Raw genomic sequence first — 22,734 nt, 5'->3', positions numbered from 1 at the left:
CCGTGACTTTGTTTCATGATCGGACAACTGTTGTCTATTAGTGTCTGTACAGTAACATGTGCACGGCTGCATTGTGTGTGTGTATGTGTGTGTGTGTGTGAGTGTGAGTGTAGGGAATGGACTGTTGCCCAGGGTAACAAGATACTGTATAGCTGCACTACATTTAGCATGGGCAAAACAGAGAGCTGAGTGCTAACAGAACAAAGCCTTGGGGAAAGAGTGTATGAAGTTCAGATGTTGTGCTGCTGGCCGACAGACAAAACAGACTTGGATGCTCGGCCTGGAATCATGTTCCTGCATCTCATGAGTAGCTTAAAGAGAGTAACACACCTCTGTGCCATAACCCGCAAAAATAGTGAAGGTCTACAGTACTGTGGAAGTGTCTGTATGGTTGTGATCAAAGCACCTGATTGCCAGCTGTCTTCTTCTTGTTCATTTGGCTGATCCTCTGCTGAGCGCTGCACAACGAAACACACGTGAGGAGATACTGTCAAACACCACATGGACTGATGAATCTGTGAGTACTTAACAATGCACATTTATACCCTCAACAATGGAAAGAAAGAAATGAAAAACAGAAACTCACTTGGCAAATCCAATGAAGTCCTCATGGTTGGTGTTCATGTAGGACAACTCAATGTCAATCAGCAGCAACACCTGGACAATGAGGGAGAGAGATGCTATCATTGAATGTCCATTTTTTTTTTAACATTTATTAGAGCTCCGATTTGGGAGATTCATACCTTCACAAGACATTTTGGTGTGTGTTACCTGATCCTTAGTGCGGTTTTCTCTGTCCCTGATGTGCTGGGTGACAATCTTCTCCATCTCCTCTCTGAGCATGGGGTACTGAGCCAGCTGTGAGAGTAGAGCACAGTAGGTAGGTAGCAAAAAACCAAACACACATGCCAGCAGACACACACACGCTCGTACACACACACACACACACACACACACACACACACACATACACACACACACACACACACATTGTCACAAGCTTCAATAAACCACTACATTACTCTTCTCATTGAACCACAACACACAGTTCCACCATTGTAACAAAATACAGAAACACAATCAAACATGTTATGTTTTGAGGCATTTATCCCAGACTCAGTTCTAGCCACTGCACACCCTGATCAGTTGGTTTATTTGAGTGGATTTTATATGCAAAATATCTACTTGTTGGCAATATGGGACAAATGCAGAGGAATAGCGCAAAGTCTGTGATATTACCACACAAACACAGAATAAACAATGTTCCTGGCAGAAAAGCTTCCTTTTCCCAGCACACTGTGGGTCTTTTTTTCCATGAGCTCATTGCAAACCCACGAACGCAGACATTGGTGGGCCTCCAATGTGACACAGACACATTTGAGAAGTGTGAGAGGAAAAAGAAATTTAAACCAAAATCACAGAAAAGTATAAGCCGTTTCCTTGCAAGTTACAATGCATCTCGCATGTCTGTCAGCTGGGTTTGGAGACTGAGCGGATATCGTTAGATCTCTTTTTTTGATTCCCAAGCTGATTTGCTGCTTCTGGGGTTTGGTCCAATTACAAAGTACACAATATCCATAAAGTACAGATGCTTTATAATCATGGGACACACTGTTATACCATAATGTCTAATCACTGGCATTAAATCTTAAATGTTACAATTGCTACAATTACGACACTAACAAAAATACACTCTGGGGTAATTTAAGTATTCATTTGTTGCATACACCTTGTGCTTTTAATAATAGCTATAATAATATAAGCTCATCACAAGCACAACACATAATAAAAACTCAAATCTGTTTAGCAAGAGCATAAACTTGAAGTTTCAATGTCAAATCACACTTTTTACTTTTTTGAAAGTTTTCAACTTGCAATGGCAGCTGAAATTAATGTTGTCACCACTGACCCAATATCAATGAAAACACTGTGTTTTATGCATATTTTTTTCTCATTGTGAAATAAAAGTGAGAAACGCACAAAAATTAAACTTTATTAAAACAAAACTTGACAAACTGTATTTAATACCCAAGCAACTGAAAGGAACATTTTCTGCTAATAATAAAGATGCATTGCAACTTGAAGCCTTAAAAATCTGCTTAAATGTGCTATGTCTTAAAAAATAAATTAACAGAAACAGAACATTGACTGTGTTGTTGTTTGTTGTTTTTTTTACAAACAAGGCAGCATGCGGAAATGCTCACATACATTCAGATTGGCATTCGATGCAAAGGAGCAGGGGAGGAAGGATGGGATAGAGGTAGGAGGGGGTGGTGGAGGAAGACTTCAAACTGACCCCTTTGTGGATTTTCCCCAGCACTGTATATTATAATACAGTATCTTTAAAAACGTAACGTACGTCTCTGTAAGTGAAATCAACATAGAAGTGTGACAGAGAGGAGAAATCCACAGGAGGTCACGCTTTTTTTTTTTTTTTTTGGTCAGCTTTGCGAGGAAGCAGCTGGTTCAGAGGGTTAGGACGACAGGATGCAGAGGACGAAAGAGAAATTAAAAAAGACGATCAAAGAACGTCGTTTAGTCAGTGAGTGGAACTACACAATCAGTCACGCCACTAAATTAAACCATACTGACAAAAACAGAAAAAATATGACTTTTAAAAAGGAGTTTTAGACATCATGAGGTCAAATATAAAATTAAAAAACTATTTAACATGCAATGTTGAGACACAAAAAAATGTTAAATTGTCAGTATGTGGCCAATAATTTACAGAAAACAAATGAAAAAGAAAATGTAATTAAAATGTGGATTATATGGTAATACTAGTAAAATCTTGAATGAGTAAGGGTAGACCGATATCTGCAGACTCAATGCTTTTGAGGAAATATTTGTGTATTTGTTATACCTGCTTTATACCAACAGTTTATAATTCTAATGTTTTTATCTATTATTTATTTTATTTAGAGTGGACATTTATTCTCAGTACATTGAACATGAGCTGGTCTTACAGTACAGCACTGATTACCACATTAAGATACTAAAATGCAAAATAAAAAAAGAACATAGTAAACACTAACCTACTAAAGTTTATCATGTTTAGACATGTGCATGTTAGCATGTTAAGTACAGCTTAAGAGTTCAGCTAGCATTGCTGTTGACTCTTGGTTTAGTATATTTATTAGGCATTAAGCATGAATTTTGGCTCTATACAATGAATTACATTAAGTTTACATTTGTGGTTGTTAAATATAGCACCACATTCACATTAGCTTTAAATATTAACACACAACAGATAATTATTTATTAAAAGAAAAGCTGAAAGAAAAGAAAAGCTCCCCAACAAGGATTTAAAAAGAAATATAATATCCAACTCTCACTATATATATCTAGATCTATAGTCACTCTTCAGTAACTTTAAAATATAAATGCTACGTTTATAAAATACGCAGGAAGCATATTATTACTGGTTTAGAAAATAAGCATCCAGCCATCGGTCTACCCCTACCTGTACGGTTAACAGAGATAGTGAAAGTGGCTTGGTTCTCTTTGGCATTTTACCTTTTGACTACACTTTTGAATGGTGAAGGTGAGTTCGCTCACTACCATATCTATACACTTCAGTGTGGGCTCCTTCAGCTTTTGGATCTGCTTTTTCACTATAGCCTCAAAGGCCAGGTCAGGGGTGAACAGCCCCGTCCTGTAGGGATAGGCAGGCGGCACAGGAGACAGGGGTGAAAAGAAAAAAAAAAGGTGGAGAAAGAGGAGAAGTAAAAGCACCAAATTAAGAGTTGAAAGAGGAGATAAAGTAAAGACGAGAAGAAAAGGGAGAAAATGAATGGAAATAGAAATAGGGGATGGGAAGTGAAAGGGACGATACATGGATAAGGTAGGTAGAAATTGGACATGGAACAAAGGAAACAACATATTTTTAAAAAGACAAGGAGTGTGGGGGTTGTGGGATGGGGTGGGGGGGGGATAAACAGCACAGAAGGAAGAAAATGCAAGTGAGACATTTGGTTTCCATCAAGCCATTCTAAAACAGGACAGAGCTGGAGTCTCTCTCTATCAATGAAGAGCAAAGAGAAAGAGAAGACGAGAGAAAAGAGAGGGAAATAGAGAGAACTTCCAGCCTGAACAACTCCAACAGCCAAAAACTCCAAGCGACGCACCAAGAGACCGCAGCTGTGCACCCCGGCGTTCAGCCAAGACACCCTGATCCCTCTTCCCCGATCCCCTTTCCCTGCCCATCCCTCCTTTTCCTCTAACTTGCCAGCGGGAGTCTAATCATAACATTTATCATCCCAAAGGCCTCCAGGTTGTTGCAGTCCAACGGCTGTTGAAATTGTTTAGTCACAGTGGATCAATTTGGATAGAGACTACTGCTCTTTCTCTTGGCCACTCTCACAAGCCTGAGTACAGCCCCCCGAGGCTTGTTGAACTGCAGTTAAAACATAATCATCATGGCTCCTGTCTGCTGCAGGTGCACGGCTGCCGTCTCACACACAAGGAAGTCTGGACGCTGAGGTCATCCAATATGGCTGCCAGTAATTCAAAATAATTGACACATTATATTCCTAACAAGTGCATTTCTTTGTGCACAAGCAAAGGTGAAAAGAGTACCTTGCTCATGGTTTCTGAGGATTATTTTCTGAATATAAGTATTTCTGCAGTAGAGTTGAATTGAAAACTACTTAAGCTTAAGCTGTGTCCAGGTTCCACACTAAATACATTCATATAGTGAATGTGTGCATACTATAAAACAGTCAAAATTAAGTATAAAGTCTGTATTCATACTTCAGAACTACTGTGCTGTTTATGCACAAAGGAAATGTAGGAGTTGCTCACAGCTGAACAAAAATCAATAATTTTTTCCAGGTAGATATTGGAAATGATAAAAGACTAATCTAAAAGCTTTTCATGTTGTACAGAAGCCGCAACGTCCAGAAAGATTATATTTTTTAATCTTGTACGTATATTATTTGAGTTCATATTTAGATTAAATAACTGCGACAAAATAGAAAACATCATCTTGTTATCGCAGTACAATTAAAGTTAATATATAGTCTATACTTTTAGAAGGACATTTAATGGAAATTGGACACAGCTCAAAATTAATACAGAAAAAACAGGCAGGAACAAGTTCACTGAAGCTACTAATTCTTGCTTTTCAAAATGTATTTGAGTAAAATACTCAAAAAGGAACAAGACCATGGAAAAGATCCAAGAAAAATAATGTTGGTAATTATTTCTTAATCATGTCTTAATGTCACTGACTCTTTGCTTGGCAACCATATATTAATAACCACTCAGCTTCCACACTGTTTTTCTTCCAGCACAGCTCTCTATTACGGCCAGCCTGTCCAGCCAAACCCGTCCGAAGCGGTCCAGTATAGGCAGGCAGGTGTACCGCAGCCCACCCTGCCACTCCAGCCTCCTCGCTGTCCAAGAAACAGTGAAGGCTGGATGGAGCCGGGTGGTTACAGTGGAGGGGAGTGAACAGCAGAGGGACTTTGCAGATGTGGGTTGAAAATAAAAAAAAGTGCTCCACTGTTTAATACATTTTTTTTACCTTTTTGGTACACTGCCTAACCGTATTGACTAGCTCAGAAATGACCATGTCCACACATTTGGTGCAAGGCTCTTTAATCTTCCCAATCTGCCTTTTCACAATGGTCTCAAAGGCCATGTCCGGGGTGAAGAGGCCAGTTCTGCTCGTCAGAGAGAGAACCAGCCACGAGGCCAAAAAAAAAAGGAGGATGGTGGAGAGAAAGAAAGAAAGGAGGGAAGAAGGTTGGGCAAAGAGAAAAGTGTTAATTGTAAAGAAATACCCTCCATCTGTGAGTTTTTCCCAAATGACAAACATAAACAGACACAAGGTAGACAGGGAAAGGGAATGGAGCCAATTTTTTTCTGCAAATCAACAAATTTAAGGAAATATTAAGTAACAGTCAGTACATATCAAGTCAAGTTATCTGTTGGCTACTTTGATTATATCCAGTCATTTTCCCTTGAAATGTGTTGAGAGTTAGTTTGTTACAATTGACTGGTTGGTGTGTTATTCCTGATGAGGATGAACAGGATCTCACTTGACACTGAAAATTGAATGTATTTAATTCATTTCCATGGTGAAGTTTCTCTCAGTTGCCATGACAAATGCATATTTCATATAGTCCTGGACCGGGTTGCACTAGTTTGTAGAGTCCTTCCTAATTCTTAGTAACTAGTAGTTTAGTAATGTGTAAATCACTTGCTAAGAAACAGCTTCCTTTTAAATTATGAACTCAAATGTGAAACTAGCTATGATTCCAACTAAAAACAAAGTGTCCGTCATCATTTCTGATTTCTGTGGGATTGAAGGAACTTGCTTTAAAGGGATGGCCATTGGAAAAAACAGACCATTTTGAAGGCGTGCTCTGGACCCAAAAATCCACCTTTGTACAAGTCTGAATATGAACTTCCACAGCAATTTTTTTTAAACTTAAACTTCAATTTAAGCAACCAAATTAGTTCAATTATTCATAAATTATCATCTGGTATTTTAGCAACCAGCAACTATATGTTTCTCTAAATACTTTAGCAAGAGATTAAAAAGTAGAAACTAGTGGTAACAGAAACCAAAAATATTCTCTCCATCATGGAAATAAATTAAATATTTTCCTGTACAGTACAGTAATGTTTCACACATACTTGTTACCTAAAAACAGTCATACTGTAAAAGCAAGTCTGATTTAGATAGACCAAAGCACTAATTTGGCAACAAATATAAACTGTATACGCTGTTTTCAGTCCTTTTGGATAAAACAATACAAATGCACACATGGTCCACATGCAAACAAGGAGACGGAATAAGAACAGTGAGAGAACGTTGCAGGACTTCACCAATCAGACAAATGACTGACAAACACAACAGCATGGGAAAGGCAAACAAACACACACAAAGCACAAAGGAAAGCCAAAACAATAAGTATCATGCAACCAGTAGTCACCTCTCTGATCCCAAATCTCCTCTGTCAATTTTGTTATCAGTATGCAACACAGCACTCAGTCTAAGTCTAGAGACCTTAGCGATTAGATTGGCAAAGTCAGTTGGATACAGCAGAGGTGACTGAGACGTAGATATAAAGGGAGCTAAGGAGAGACGGAGGGGTGAAATGAAGGGCATACGTGCCTGATGCCATGAATGTTCTTGATGGCGTAGCTGATCTCCTTGCGGAGCTCTTTCTCATCAAACTCCATCTGAAAAAGAGGGACAGACGACAATGGGAAGGATGAAGAGCTACACAGGCTCTCATAAACTAAACTCATAATATACGCAAAACCTTCCGCTCTCTGGACTTTTTTTTTTTTTTTACAGATTTCCAAATATCAGGTCTGCTCATAAAATACATGTTTCAATCTTATTATTACGCCCTCTGTTGTTTTTGTTGTAATTGTCAGTATGATCCATATTATCCACAAATAAGGCCAGTGCAACAATATCTAAGGAGTTCTCAGACGATTAAAGGAATAGTTCGACATTTTCGGAAATATACTTTTTTGCTAAAATCATATTTATTTATTTTTACTGCCTTTTTTGTTCTTGTAAATTATTGGATATTTATTTCTTTAAAAGTGATTCAAAGTGGTACATTACACAAAATAAATTACACAAGTAATGTGGGGAACCATTGAGTTCGGTGTGCTTTACTATTTCTTAAATGTCTTGGTTGCTTTTATGCTGAAAACCATAATCACAGATTAGATTCTTACATCTTCTCAGACTTCTCATTTCAGACTATAGCACTGACAGTTGCTTTTAAGCTGAGCTACTATGTTCCGAAAAAAATCTGTTTTTAATATGTTTGTCAAAGAATCTCAGTTTTTATTGCCTCAATAGGGTTTAATAATAACTTGGAATGATGGATTATAAACATATAAAACATAATGATGAATTGACTTCTTATGTATCTGGCAGACAGTGAGGGTTTTCTGTGTCATGAGCCAAGCTTTTGGTTAGAAAGCAACCTGCTCTGTCTTTTTAGTGGGAAACATACGGGGCATTTTCCTGCCGCCTCAGTCCCAGACAGTAAGTTTTATATCCTCAGAGGGAGGGTGAGAGAGGACGGAGGGGTGAGATGGATAGATGGATGAAAGAAGGAAGAGGAAGGGCTCAGAGATAGAAAATGAAAAAGGGATACATGTAAAAGAGGGCGTGAGGTAAAGGGTTTAGAGAGAGAGAGAGAGAGGTCAGGGAAGGTGGATGGAGGAAGGACAGGCTCAGGGTAAAGATGATGAAATGTGAACACACAGGATGTGGAGGAGGGATTAAATGAGGATGGATGTGGTGACAGACAGTGAGGAAGGTGAGGTGAGAGAAGTGAGAGTGAAGAGATGACTCTGGGAGAGGCAGTGGTTAAACGGACAGAGAAGAAACAAGGAATGTTTATGTCAGAAAAGCCCAGAATTTAAAGTCCTGAGGGAGGGAGGCCTTCTCTCCTTCTCAGAGAAGGAAATTATACAAAGAGAAGAGAAATATACAGATGCAAAAGCGTGTTCATTCTTCTTTGCTGCTGACTATTTTCCACAGAACTTAAGCAACCATATTCCACTCTGTGTACTTAGATCTCATTATCTTTTTATTACCCATGCTAGTGGCGTGCATTTGTGGATGGCAATGTTGGTCTACTGGTTTATCGAGTCATGAAATTTGATAAAGATATTCATGGATCCCAGAGGATAAATCTTAATGACTTTTGTAATCCTCTGACTTTTCCTCTAGCGCCACCATGAGGTCCACTAAGACGCTAAACATTACCCCTGCTGCTAACATGGATTAAGGCACTAGTTTATGTATTTATTGTATGCAATATTATAATAATAAAACCTCTATAAATTCAACAGAGAAAGGAAAACATTTTGTGCAGCCAATGATATTAGTCATTGAGTGTTTAAGTGAAGATTAAATATTACACTGATTTTACAGTTTATTGTGTTCCTGCATTAGACCTCAGTATATTTATTAAAATGTGTTGATTAAATTTGACCCTAACCATTTATTTTGTGCCTAAATTTTAGGGCACTAAACATGTGATGGTGCCTTATCAGCCTTTTACTGTACTATATTTTTTTGAGTATTATTTTTAAACAGTTTTATATTTTTGTAATTATGACATTTTAAAAATATAGAAATATAATCTATGGTTTACCTTACACTATACTGTCATGAAAACCATTTGCATAGCTTAAGGGAGGATGATCAGTAAAATAATCAAACCAAATCACATGAATAAACACAAAATCTGGCGCACACACACCTTGACCAGTTCAAAGGGGAAGCGTTCATGGAAGATACGATTGATCCTGGCACCACCTGACAGCTCAGCCGTGTCAATCTGGTCCCCAGAGCCCTCTATACACTTCTCAAAGTCCACAGAGAACTGCTGCACCATCCTGCGAGAAGACAGAGGAACCGGAATCAATTAATCTATGTGTCTATCTACATGTCTATCTATCTTTCTATCTACATGTATGCTGTATCTACTCACTGGAGTAGAGCCTTGGTCTTGCGAGATGGATCGTCAGGTCTGAAGTTCTTGTACTCCTCCACCTCCTTCTCTATGGAGAGAAGCTGACTCTGCAGCTTGGACCGCAGAGCCGGCAGGGTGTCTCGGATGTGGTTGGTCAGTTGCTGTGCAGGTTAAAGGTCAAAATTAGATCACTGGGAATATGGGGGATGTTGGAAAGTGCCAATACATTACTCTTTTATTTACCTGATTGAGTGTTTTCTGGAGGTATGGAGTGCCCATACGGTCAGCCAGGTGTCTATACGCAGGGTGAGAGAGAAAGAACTTCCTCTCAGCAGCCATAGCCGCATTGATGTCCTTCCTTCCATCTATGTCCTTCTGGCTCCTGTTCACCACACCAATGTAACCTGGACATAAAGAATCCAACTGACATTTACAATACAGAAAACCAGACCCAACTCCTTTCAAAACTTCCTTGAATTTTATAGAGCAGACTGGAACGAATTCAATGCTTGTGACCTGACTAGTAATATGACTTGAAGATAGTAGACTGTAGTCTTGTAGCAATCTGGGATTGTGCTGGGCTCTTTATTGTCTACATATGAACTGAGTTTGAGCAGCCAAATCCAGAATGAGCAGCCCCTCCAGGACCGAGCCGCTTAAAAACTGTGTTTGATAATGTTTGGTTGAGCAAAACCACATTTTTAAGAGACGTTGGATTAAAGAATACAGACGAAGAATGGATGGAGGAAAGACAGAGAGGAAAGAGGAAATACATGAATCACAAAAGAAGTGTATGTCAAAGTTTTTAAGGCAGAAAGAGAAAAATAAAAAGAGAAATAACCAAGAGAGTTCAGGTCAAGCAGATCCCATTTCACCTCCAGTTAAGTTTTCTCATGCATCACTCAGTTAAAGGCTGTTTCATGCTCTATAACTAATGCAACTGTGAGCCAGCAGGCTTGTAAATGTGAACATCCACAGCATTAGACGAAGAGAGACGGGGAGGAAAAGACAGGGGAAAAAACATAGAAAAAACAAAGGACATGGAAAATATTCAAAAGCACATGCCTGGGCCCTAACCAAGTGCAAATGGAAAAGAAAAGCACCACATCAGCACATTGCAATAAAGGGCAACCCACAAGATACATGCAAGCTCTTTTCCAAGACAGGGTTTTTCTCTTTACCCACTGCCACCTCTCCCTTACAACTCCTCCTATATACCTTTCTGTTTCTGCTTTGATTCTTCACTAAGTATTGTTTTATAGCGCCCTGTTCCCTCCATTTCTCCCTCCCTGTCTCTCCCCTTTTTTTCCTTTCACAGCAGTTAGTTGGAGCATTTGAGTACAACTGCCTTATTACCACAAGAGGGAAACAGTGTGTCATTGCGAGGGCTCTGAAGTAGAAAAGAGGTATTGTTTGTGTGCTTACCCCTCCTTAGTGGAAGGAGTTTATTCTCCAGGATGTCCTTAGCGTCTGTCCCCTCGTCCATTAGGTCCAGCTTGGTGATCACACCGATGGTCCTCAACCCTAGGTGCACACATACACACCAGAATGATTTATCATCTGCACAAACCACCCCCATAAACTCAATTGAAAACTAAACTGAAAATAGTAGATGTTAATACTTGATGTGCACATCTGGGGAGAAATACCCTCAATCTCTCATGATAGCTGTGCAACCGTTGTTTGTTTCTGTCACTAGTGGAAAAAATATTTGGATCCTTCAATTATTAAAAAGAGCAATATCATAGTGTAAAATATTAATTACAGAAGTCCTGCTTTTAAAATTTGACCTAAATGAAATGACAATGTTATTAGTAAAACTTTTTATTATTAATTGATGTAGAACCCTAACCCAACTTTTAGAGTGTTATATTAGAGTACATACAAAATACACAGTACATACACAGTACATCATTTTATATCATGGTATTACTGTATTGTAACTGATGCATTTGTGTGTCTGCAGCAGTTTAATATTGTATATTTAGACATTTTAATCTGTAACTAGGTATAAAACTTTATGTGGTGATGTCATATCTTTCAGGTGAGCATTTCAATCTGAAAAGTAACTAGGGACTATCAAATAATTATAGGGGGGTTAAAAAAACTAGGCCTACAACACAATACCCTCTGAGTTGTAGTGGAGTAGAATTACAAAGTAATACAGTAAAATGAAAATAGTCAAGTAAGAACATTAAAATTATACTTAGAAGATGTATCATGCACATTTGCAGGTCTATTCTGAGGCTCTGAATACTGAAGTATCTTTGTATGATTTACAGTTTTATAAAAGAAGATTTATCTCACGTAAACAAACAGTAGTTGCACTTATGTTTCACTTTCCTTACTCTAAATGTTCAAGCCAAAATTCAATCTGAAATGTGCAAGACGATGATAAAAACAACCCAATTAACAACATGAGCAACAAAGACTAACTGAAGGCCATTTCTCGCAATTTGATGTCAGTTCTATGGAGAAGTAACATTGCAAGTGAGCACTGAGCAGACTGAGGTTCTGGCTTTTGACTTTCACATATACTGACCCCAAGTTTTGGAACTTTGACCATGTTTAACACAGACATCTGATATTATAACAGTATATACAGTATATTACAGAAAATCACAAAAATTATGTTCTGTCCTCTTTAAACTGGTTTCTGTACATTTCTTCAAACTTTGTGTGTGTGAATATGTTTGTGTGTGCATATGTGTATGTGTGCGTATGCATACACTTACCCTGAGGGTCGACCTCTTTGGCAATCTTTAAAGCATCAGAGTTGGCCAGATCAGAGTTGGCTGGGGAAACAGCCAGCATCAGGCAGTTGTCCTTGGTGACAAACTGCATCAGCATTTCTCTAATCTGAGCCTCGATATCTGCAGGTTGGTCACCCACCGGCACCTTTGTCATCCCCGGCAAGTCCACTAGGGTCAGGTTGAGCACTGTGAGGAGAAAAAGGGAACAAGAGGACTAAGAGAAAGCTGGTACATGATGGAGCTTCTTCAGATGCACTGTTGCTAAATAAAGGGCTTGGATGTACAGTCTTTAATTAATTAATGTCAGACATGGAAAACTGACAAACTGGATCCAAATCAGATTATGTAAAAGTGTAAAAGTTTTTTTTGTTTTTTTTATTATGCAAGTGACCCCAAATTCATGTATAAATAGAGCTGTGTCAGTCTCACCATGAGGGGAGTAGACCCGCAGGTTGATGGGCACAGGGGAGATGCCCTTGTTGGCTCCGGTGACGCGGTCGGTCTCTGCCTCGATCTCCTGTCGGACTTCATCAAAATCTATGAACTTTTTGCCCTTACAGTGAAGGAACTCAGCATACTCTGAAATAGACAAGAAGAGGAAACAGTTATGGGAAAAGGGAGAACAAATGTAAATGATAAGTGGATGATGAGACAATGACAGAGAAGCAGCAGAGATAAAAAAACAGAAACAGAAAGATTAAAAGAGATGGAACAAGAGAGGAGATAAGATATACAGTGAAAACAGAAAACTAGAGAAAAATTGAATTGTGATTATTTTTAAACTTATATCTCCATGAAAATAAGGGACATTTGGTGTAACAGCAAAAAAAGCTTAATTTTAGGGCTTTAGGTAATCCAGCAGCCACAACTATATATTTTCAAACTACACAAGTGCAAATTAATTTCCGTCTCACAGCATGACCGAGCTGCTCATAACAGACTGTGAATCATCCAAATGAGATGTAACTATAGCAACGCAAGGATGTTGTCTACATGTCCCAGTCCATAGAGACGGATGGAGTGAAAATGATGTCGAGGGACGGGGGGAGGAATGTTTAACCTGCAGCGGGAACAGGAGGGAGGTTATTTAAAGGAACAGGGCTGGTATGCATTTCACATTTTAAAACAAAACACAAGAATGATAATAAAGGGATAAGTGCAGATCGGAGTCTAAGATAAAATGGCTGAGCCTAATAGCAATAAATTAAAGATTCTGTTCAGTCTTTACAGTAATAGACATGGCTTGCTGAAGTGCCTTAAAATGTAATTCTTGTAATGGCCACTAGATGCTGGCTTGTGGAGAACAGAGGAAACAATCAATCTTGTATATTCTTGCCATTTTTCTTCTTTCCATTACAAGAACAACAGATTATATGTATGATCCTTTTAGGCTCCACACTGCAAGATGGCGTCAAGTGACAAACCTCAAACAAACAAATATCAGTTAAGCATATTTAACCCAGGAAGTCTCCACCAGTCAGTTGATGAAGGATCTTGGTCAAGCAGTTCTTCAATATTCTGCAGCACGTTCAGTTTTGACATGCAATGACAGCACTACACATCCCAGGACATGGAAGACAAGAATGGATCTTTATGGGAATATTTTTTTACCTGTGGGACAGTTCATCAACTGCAGGACCAACGGACGACGGGTCACAATGCCAGAACCGCGGGGAAGGAAATCCCTGTAACACAAGAAGAAAGATGGCAAGGAAGATTGTCAGTAAAACAAACAATGATGCAGAAGAACTAAAATCAAAATGAAGGAAATAATTATGCAACGTTTTAAAATTAAAGTATAGATATTACACCATCATGAATATTGGCCAAAATATATATACAGTACAAATAAACCCATTTAATACATTTGAAACTCAAAAGCTGCATGCTTGTGACTCATCAAATGACACATAAGCACATTAGTCACTAATTATGAATCAGCATCCTGATGCTGGGGGAGGGCTTCAGTATTCCCTCTGGAGATCTGTGCAAAGACCAGCGAGAATGTGCAAATGTGTAAATATGTGTTTGTGTGAACAGTGCAGTGCTGACAAACAACAAGTCCTCACGCAACTGTGGTCCCACCAGGCTACAAATGAGACAAATTACAAATTAGCTACATTAGATTTACTGCTGTGCTGCAAGAATCCTCTTTGTGAGGACATCGAATAGCTGTGAAATGGTTCAAAGTTATGGCTTTATTTCACTTTATTAAGCTGAAAATTGATGCAATATTAGTATTTTCCTAAAGATGTTCCTGGATTAACTATGAACCCTCAAATGAAACCCTAAAACTAATCCCCTGCAAAAGGAAACACCTTTCAAGTGAGTGTACAATATAAAAACATTAACACCTGATTATGCATGAAAAAAACTATACAATTTAAACTGTACTATATTAATAATACATTCATGTAGATAATTCAAAATGTTTTTGTGACTTTTTCTTGTCTGTGCACTGAAATATCAGAATATTACAGAGAAAACAATAACACAGTAGAAATCATTTTAGAGAACCAAAAGCAAAATGGATGAAATCAACATTTTGACAAATCGACATCATCAGCAGCAGCAGGATGGAGAGCAGTTTCTCTGTCTGAAGTACTGGTGATTAAAATATGCGTCAGAGCTGTAGCATTTACAATGTTTCTCTAAGCAATTTTACTTGTTTACTATCATTTCTAATAATCTAACCTTTGGGGGGAAAAAGAAGACTACTGATTCTTTTCAGTGGAAAAATCTGAAACGTTTTCTATTTTGTAATATTCTGATTTTCTGTCCACCCACTGTCTTAGTTTGTTGAAGAGAAATAGAGAAATGTGTGTGTCTGTGCCTGCATGTGTGTAGTATAGAATTTAACATTTAACGTAACAATCCTGTCCTTGTGTGTCTGCCTACATGTAGTCGTGTTTCTCTTTTGAATAATACACTGTTTTCTTTGGGGGTGTTCGGCTTCTTATGCAACATCATCGTCAACTCGCCACTGGCACTGTGTGCTCCTCTACCAGCTGACATGACAGTTCTCATTAAGTGATGCGTGGTGTACATCTGTGTCTGTGTGTGTGTGTGTGTGTGTGTGTGTGTCTGTGTGTGTGTGTGTGTTTTTACAATAATAACAAGGGGCTGCTAGGAACACATACTGCTGTTTTCTATCTAGTAACCTTGCGTAAGGCAGTTTATTAGATCATCTTGCTTTTAGCTGGGGAAAAAAATCATCATACAACTAATATTCAAGCATATGTGTGTTTTCACAGCCTGGTGAAACTTCTTGTTTTCTATCATTTATTGCTATTTAAACATAGAGTTGAAATTGTGCAAGACAGAAAAAAATCTTCAGTATCTCCAGTATCTCGCTCACTTCATACTAATCAGCTGAAAGACATGAATAAGAAATAAATGAGGCCACTGTTTGACCCTGAAGCAGAGCCTGAAGGCAGTTGGGAAACGCCAGTCATGAGCTGAGTTAACTAGAGATGAGCGTCCTACCCAGCTTCTTTTGCTCAAAATAGGAAAAGCAAACTGACAGATGTTAATAATGGACACCACTGTCTCCAAACACTAAAATGATTTGTTTAGTGTTTCTATATGTATAGATGACTATTTTGATGGTGCAGTTCTGAATATATATATTCAGTTCTAGTTTTAATTAGATGGAAGGCATCAGTAGCTTTAACATATCTGCTTCTGCTCACACTGTAGCCGTGCTAACAGTGCAGTTTTCCCCTTCCTGTAGCAAATCAAAAGACAAATGTGGACAGTGATTAGTTGCATATTTTGTGATGAAGCAGATGTAATCATACAAAACAATAAGGAAAAGAATATATAGGAAAGGAAGGTCCTGGTTGTTGTTTACTCACGGTAACCTGTATAACCTAGAAATGTCTGGTGTTTATTTACTTATGCTCTCAAAGTTTCATTTCTAAAACGTAAGTCTATTAGTAGTAATCCACAACAAAAATAGAGAAAAGGCCATTAAATTAATTTTAAAAATGAAAGGTGGCAAGATTTGTAATTTCAAAGTAAGCATTTCTTGAGGATTGAATTTAATGCTGTAATCTCATAAAACGTGCAGGTTGTTGTTTCCTGTAGATCACTTTTACTCTACTGATTTCCAAGCTGCAGTATGTTACATGTAGCATCAGTGCATGAGGAGAACATAGCAAACAAGCTTTCACTGTGTGACTGTCAACATAGCCCTGAAAACACATCATAGCTAATGTTTGCTTATCATTCATATGTGCTACTCTGGATACAAAGGCAAAAGGGAGCTTCATTTTTCTTTTCATACAGCCTCATGCAACAAAGGAAACCCTCCTCCCTCTCTCCTGGCCTTTATGTTTCCATCTGCTGGTCTACCTGCCTGGTCTGTGTGTTTGTGTGTGTCTGTGTCTGTGTCCGTGTGTGTTTGTGTGTGTGTGTGTGTGTGTGTGGTTAATTTATCCCACTTCGATGTCATTTAGAGAAGACAGATGGTCTTAACTGCAGGTCTTCCTCTCACTCCACTCCTCCTCGAACTGCTATCAGAAGTATCCTCCAAGTGGGGGAGGAGGGAGGAGGACACAGACAGCATCCTGCTCAACACACACACACACACATACACACACACACACACACACACACACACACACACACTATATTTTGCTGCACATACTGCCACAATACTGAAAAGACCTTCTATAAGCCTGTCAGACCAGAGGAAGAAAAATGTGACCACTCATGAGTCTCTCCTTGCTGTCTCTCTTAAAACTCAGCATTTACCTATTACTGCTGAGAAGGTGACAGTCCCCCTCTGCACCCCCACCCTCCAGTTGATATCTCACACTCATGTCACTGCTAAAAGCACAGGCACAATCCCTGAGCAGCAGAGGTAAAGAGGGGAGGGCTGAATACAAGCAAACGAGGTGAAATGCATTTTTTTTTCATCAGGAAGTAGAAGTGAGCATTTAAGGTTATATCAAGATATTATCTACAAGTATTTATCTATTAAAGCACTCAGCAGTCACCATTCATCAGTGTATCAGACAGCAATGTTTACCCACTTCTATCCCACCATCTGTCAATTGCAACCAACCGTAATCATCAATAGGAGGAGGAAGGTGTATGTATATGTATTTGTATGTGTGGGGCGGAGGGGAGGGAGATGCTGACCACATTGATGCAGGTCACAGGGTCGGGGGGAGGTCACAGATGTGTCAAATATTGCTGTCACTGACTCACAGCTAGCCTAAGCCTAGGCTGATTAATTTGATTAAGTTCATTTTTTAGCGTCTCGTGTCCCCAAAACAAATGAAATAAGACGATTTTACAGGATCATCTTTTAGAGTATATTAAGTCATCGATTCATTCGTTTGTTGTCTGTCATTTGCTGTTGCACACACAAACGTTATATAAGGTCACTTACATTACATAGATTTACATTCATTCCCACCCAAACCCTAACTTCAACAACTGACGCAAAAATCAGTGTTTTACCGCCATCGGGGACAAGGATTTGATCCCCAATTAGACAAGCCTTGCAGTTACCTGGTTTTTAGCCTGAAATTTGTCACCGAAATTAGCCTGACACCATACACACACACACACATACAAACACACACACACACTGTTGTGGCTCATTGCTTTTGTCGTACAACAATGTTTACATTTTGTGTTTTGTGAGTGTTTTTTCATCTTATTATTTCAAATGCATATTTACAATACTTTAGCAACCACAGTTCCTCAGGTTGGTTGGGTGTATTCTACCCATCGTTTGTTGTTTTTGTTGTCTATTGCCTTATGTTTTTGTGTCTTTATATTTTTGGTTATGTGTATGTTAGCTTTAAGAAAAAAAGAGGAGATGGCCACTTTAAGAGATAGAGATAGAGATGTAAACTTTTAAAAATGGCTCTATTATTTCAATGAAATATTATTTACACATGTTTTCATGACACAAATCTCTCTCCTTATAAATGCTTCATGACATTGCAATATTTCTAATAACCCAAACTCATCAAGCTACTCTGTCGGTCTTCTCATGTGTGCGTCACATCACTACCGATTCCCAAACACAGGCCTCATCTAATCCTAGTTTAGTGCGTGCAGCAGTAACAGCCCTGACAGCAATGAACCAGCACCACAAGGCAATTTTCCTTCCCAGCTGTGTTTGATGCTGGGAAGGAAAATTGCCTTGTGGTGCTGGTTCTGGTCTTAAAAGGATGAGACTACTTTTTGTTGATGAAAAGTGCACACACACATGCACCCACACGCACGCACACTTGTACAAGGAGCCAATGAAAAGGCAGGTTGCTGGGTGGTGGACATCCAGATTAGACCAGAGCCAATGGCTGTATTGTAGGCAAACTGTGGCCCAAACACAGATTAGTGGTAATCCTCTGTAGCACTATCAGAACAAACGGTCTCCTCTCCGACTCTGTCTCTCACTCCTGCTGTGTTTGCACTTTCTACTGTTTATTATAGCTTACATCACCACATAAAACTCATTATATTAACAAGAATGCAAACTTTCCTGGAGGTTTTCTGTAAAGACGTATATATATATAAACAATTTGGTACTAATCAATGTAAAAATGATGTTCTGAGGCACTTCAGAAAGTGAGTTTTTAAGAAAGTAAAAGGTAGTTACATAGTATTTCATAGCTGAGTTAAAGAAGTTGTTGATTTCCAGAGAAATTCCCTTAAAATAAATAAACTATTACTAAATAATACTAGAATAACTGGCAGAGATTCATTTAAACCTTGATAACTATTAATATATCATTGCAAACTTCATTCTCCATTTTTGTTGAATTGTAATCTGTCCTGTAGACTAAATAAACATGTTTTATGTTCAGCTGAACGTCTGTGCACTGACATAATCTCACTTGATTATGCTATCAGTCAACACGCCATTTTCCCTACATGTCATTTCTTTTTGCTAATCTTATGTGACTAATCAGAATTTTTTTTTAAAGAGAGTTTACAAGCATCACAGCATCACAAGACAACCACATGCTGCAATGATGCTACATTACAGGAAAAAACAATAAACATACCAATAAAAAAAAACAATAAAATATATAAAAAATACCTACATAAATGAAATCAGAAGACCAAAACAAAACAGTTCCCGACTGTGTGACGTGAAATTGAAGCTATGTAAATAATATATGCTTTGGTGTCACACGCAGTTGAGCTATGAATATATCTTTAAAGTCCATTAATGTGACATATAGTACTTGTATAATCCCATCAAGGAGAAGGATACTCTAGTCACTCAAGTACTCTGGGTATGCCATCTGTAAGCGATGAGACATGCACTGGCTCCATTTTCCCTCTAATCACTACCATCTCCCTCTGAACTGACGAGTATGTAGCAAATGATGGGACTTGTAAGTGTTACCACAAGATCAGATCAATTTCAGCAATTGCCTTAAAAATTCATCAGAAATCTAATTATACTTATATAAAATAATATTCAGAAGCCTAACACTAAAATAATTATCAGAAAACCTGCTAAAAAAACATAAACAAAAGTATGAGGTCAACATAATTGACTACTAATTCTTCTTAGTAGTATCCACGTTTACTACACAACCTGAAAACTATAGTATATTCCATACAGTGTATATTTCAACATTTAATTTTTACATTGGGTGCATTTTATTGCAGCATCTCTCACACATCCTCCTCCTATGTAATTCATTATTAAAGGACTATCCTTCACTCTCTCAAAAAAAGCTTTAATGGAGCACTACATTGTCCTTGTCATTTACATGACTGAAGCTGCTACCACTCATCAAAACACTTCCGGCCTTTATTCTGTTATGTAATCCATGAAAGCAGCTATATATCATAACCGTGACCTCTGTGTGGGGGTTGGAAACGTGATGGCAGCAGGGAGAGAAAATGTCTGTATTATAATGTCATGTTCCTGTGTTGTGTTAGTGCCAGCGGCCTTTACTGCTAACTAAGTGCTTCAGTCGGTTGCATGTGATGGTTTGAGAACATCCCTGGAGAACTTTGTGTATGTAATGTATGACTTTCTTTTTTTTTTAAATGTCCCCTTTCACGACTATCAGATGTGAAAGTAAACCTACATCCCTCTCAATACTTCCTATGAAATGTACTCTTTCCAGGACCCTTTGTAAGGATCTTGGACTCCAGAGAGCAACAAAAACATAAATTACTTTGTGCAAAAAGCATCATCAAGTTAAACCTCTAATGAGAGGTGGCGCAACAAAAAGCTGCAATACATTCAATAATCTCCTAAAGTCAGATTCCTGCAACTGTTTTTTGGAGGGCAAAAACCGAGAAGTTCACATGATAATGTGAATATTGTGCGTGGAAAACCATTCTCACTGGCAAATGATAATCTAATTCTCCACCTGAAGGTCAGGATTCCCACAAGAGGGATTAATCTAAGCAGCGGTGAGATGATTAGACTGCATAGGACGACCTGACTTTTTTTAAGCTTTCTTTCTTTTCTCATTTTTGCTTAATCTATTATGAATTAATGTATTTGATCAATTAATGAATCTAAAGCTTATTCAAATAAACCAAAAAAGTCCTTGGTAGACAATGTAGTGTGTGACAAAAAGCCCCGGGTAGACTTTGCTTTATTTTAAAAGGTTGGGAACCACTGACATATGGTGTATTACGTATCTGTTGTGTTTTAGGAGAAGCAGTCGAGGTGCTGATATGCATCAGCTACCAGCTGTTTTTGACTGAGCTGTCCGTGGTGCTGAAACTAGTTTCTGGACAACAAGCATGCAGCTGAGCTCATGCTGTACTCAATGCTTCTGAAGACATTATAAACACTAACTGAGCTGAATATTGTGGTATACATAACATTAAATTATCAATATGTTGCTTGAGACATTCAACATACTGAATTCTAGCTATTGTCAATGTCAGTTTGTAGTAGTTTTCTGTGACAGCCTTTAACACAGCTTTATAAGTAGGTTTACACCTGACTGCTTTATATTTCATGATTTGTTTCTGGTGTCATTCAAATCAATAAAAACTCAAACAATATTGGTATTGAAAACAATTCTTACTTAAGCTTCTGACCAATTTATAAATATATAATATAATTAAAGCATGATCGTGCAAGAGGGTTAGTTTAAGACAGTATTTGACTTTTTTAACAATTCAGTACTTTTGCTGATGCGTTTTCCCCCTTTTCATTGTGACTGTTGGTCACTGGTGCATGTAATAATGTTAATTTACTCAAACTCTCAAATTAACAAACATCCAAATCACCACCTGAACTTCTGTGCAGTGAAACGTTTAACCCAGCTTGTACACTGGGGACCAGTGAAGCTCCTCGCTTTGTGTGTGCTAATTAAACTCATGGGAGGTGATAATACAGACAGGTTGAGATGGAGAGGGGGGTCGTGCTCTAATTCAGATTTGTGAACAGGCAGGCCAGTGGGACATGAGCAGAAGATGCAGGCCTGACACAGAGTTATGTTTGGTGCATGTGTACAGGTATAACATGTAAACTATTGAAATAATTAGTCAATCAACAGAAAACTAATATGAAGCAATTTTGATCATTGATTAATTGTTGCTCTAAGTGAATTTTTAAGAAAGATTCACTGACTTCAGCTTCTACACTGTGGGGATTTGCTGCTTTTCTCTATATCATTTTCCATTAAATATCACTAGATTTTAAGCAGTTTCGAAGACAACACCAAACTGTGGTGGGAATTATTCACTATTTTATGACATTTCATCAATTAAATTACATTTAGGAAATAATTAACGCATTAATTGATCAAGAAACTTATTGTTAGATAATAAATTAAAATAATCATTCCTGGCAGCACTAGATGACATACAGTGTTATTGTATCTTTGCTACATGTACTGGATCCCTGTATTTTTAGCTTCAATTTGTTGCCTTTGCTTTGGAGTTGACCACTTGAATAATTCATGGCAATAAACTGCCTTTCAATTCAGCTGAGACTGAAAAGGCAGGGAGGGACGGGTTGAACTGAGGTGATAAACAACAAACTGAAAGTAAACAGCAGCTCTCTGCAAGACAGACACATTATGAGAGAGGGATCAAAGTGAACATACAATCTTGATTATCATGTCCTCAAATGTTCTCTCACACTATTAGCACAGCATATTTTAACAGCCTGGCTACCAAAGAGACTGTCCCTGTCCCTGTCCCTGTCCCTGTCCCTGTGTCACACCCAAAATGTAATCCACCTGAGAGGGAAGGTGTCATGGTTCAGTACCAGGAGTAACAGATTATTTTGGGCCAGATTCCACATCAACTCATGTAGAAATATTTAAATTTGATTAGAAAGGGTAGTCTGACAGTTATCACAAGACTGAAAAGAAATCGCACATATACTTGTCTCTATTTTCTCATACGCCACATATCTAATCTGCCTTGTGACACAATTGATGCAAGTGTATCTCTGCCAATACGCACATTTAGAAGTTTCCTATACTTTGATATTGATTGTCTATGTTAACTGTAAGCTGCAAGAAGAGACAGAGGGAGAACAAAGCCAGGAGCGAAAT

At 38.3% G+C, this 22,734-nt stretch overlaps 1 protein-coding gene across 3 annotated transcripts in view; it reads right to left on the bottom strand.

Annotated features, from left to right (window-relative positions):
- The window catches only part of dnm1a (dynamin 1a), a 53,569-nt gene that overhangs the window by 28,422 nt on the left and 2,413 nt on the right, over nucleotides 1-22,734 (bottom strand). For all 3 annotated transcript variants that reach the window (XM_053339394.1, XM_053339392.1, XM_053339393.1), the window contains exons 2-13: nucleotides 13,829-13,902; nucleotides 12,647-12,796; nucleotides 12,200-12,403; nucleotides 10,890-10,988; nucleotides 9,708-9,868; nucleotides 9,483-9,625; nucleotides 9,252-9,387; nucleotides 7,127-7,194; nucleotides 5,528-5,666; nucleotides 772-858; nucleotides 587-657; nucleotides 407-458 (exon numbers count right to left, since the gene is read on the bottom strand). In XM_053339394.1, the coding sequence (XP_053195369.1) occupies nucleotides 407-458; nucleotides 587-657; nucleotides 772-858; nucleotides 5,528-5,666; nucleotides 7,127-7,194; nucleotides 9,252-9,387; nucleotides 9,483-9,625; nucleotides 9,708-9,868; nucleotides 10,890-10,988; nucleotides 12,200-12,403; nucleotides 12,647-12,796; nucleotides 13,829-13,902 (1,384 nt within the window). The remainder of the gene's footprint in view (nucleotides 1-406; nucleotides 459-586; nucleotides 658-771; nucleotides 859-5,527; nucleotides 5,667-7,126; nucleotides 7,195-9,251; nucleotides 9,388-9,482; nucleotides 9,626-9,707; nucleotides 9,869-10,889; nucleotides 10,989-12,199; nucleotides 12,404-12,646; nucleotides 12,797-13,828; nucleotides 13,903-22,734) is intronic.

This window comes from Scomber japonicus, chromosome 19, assembly GCF_027409825.1.
Source record: "Scomber japonicus isolate fScoJap1 chromosome 19, fScoJap1.pri, whole genome shotgun sequence".
Taxonomy (NCBI): domain Eukaryota; kingdom Metazoa; phylum Chordata; class Actinopteri; order Scombriformes; family Scombridae; genus Scomber; species Scomber japonicus.
The sequence above is the reverse complement of the archived record's forward strand: the minus strand, read 5'-3'. Positions and strand labels throughout refer to the sequence as shown.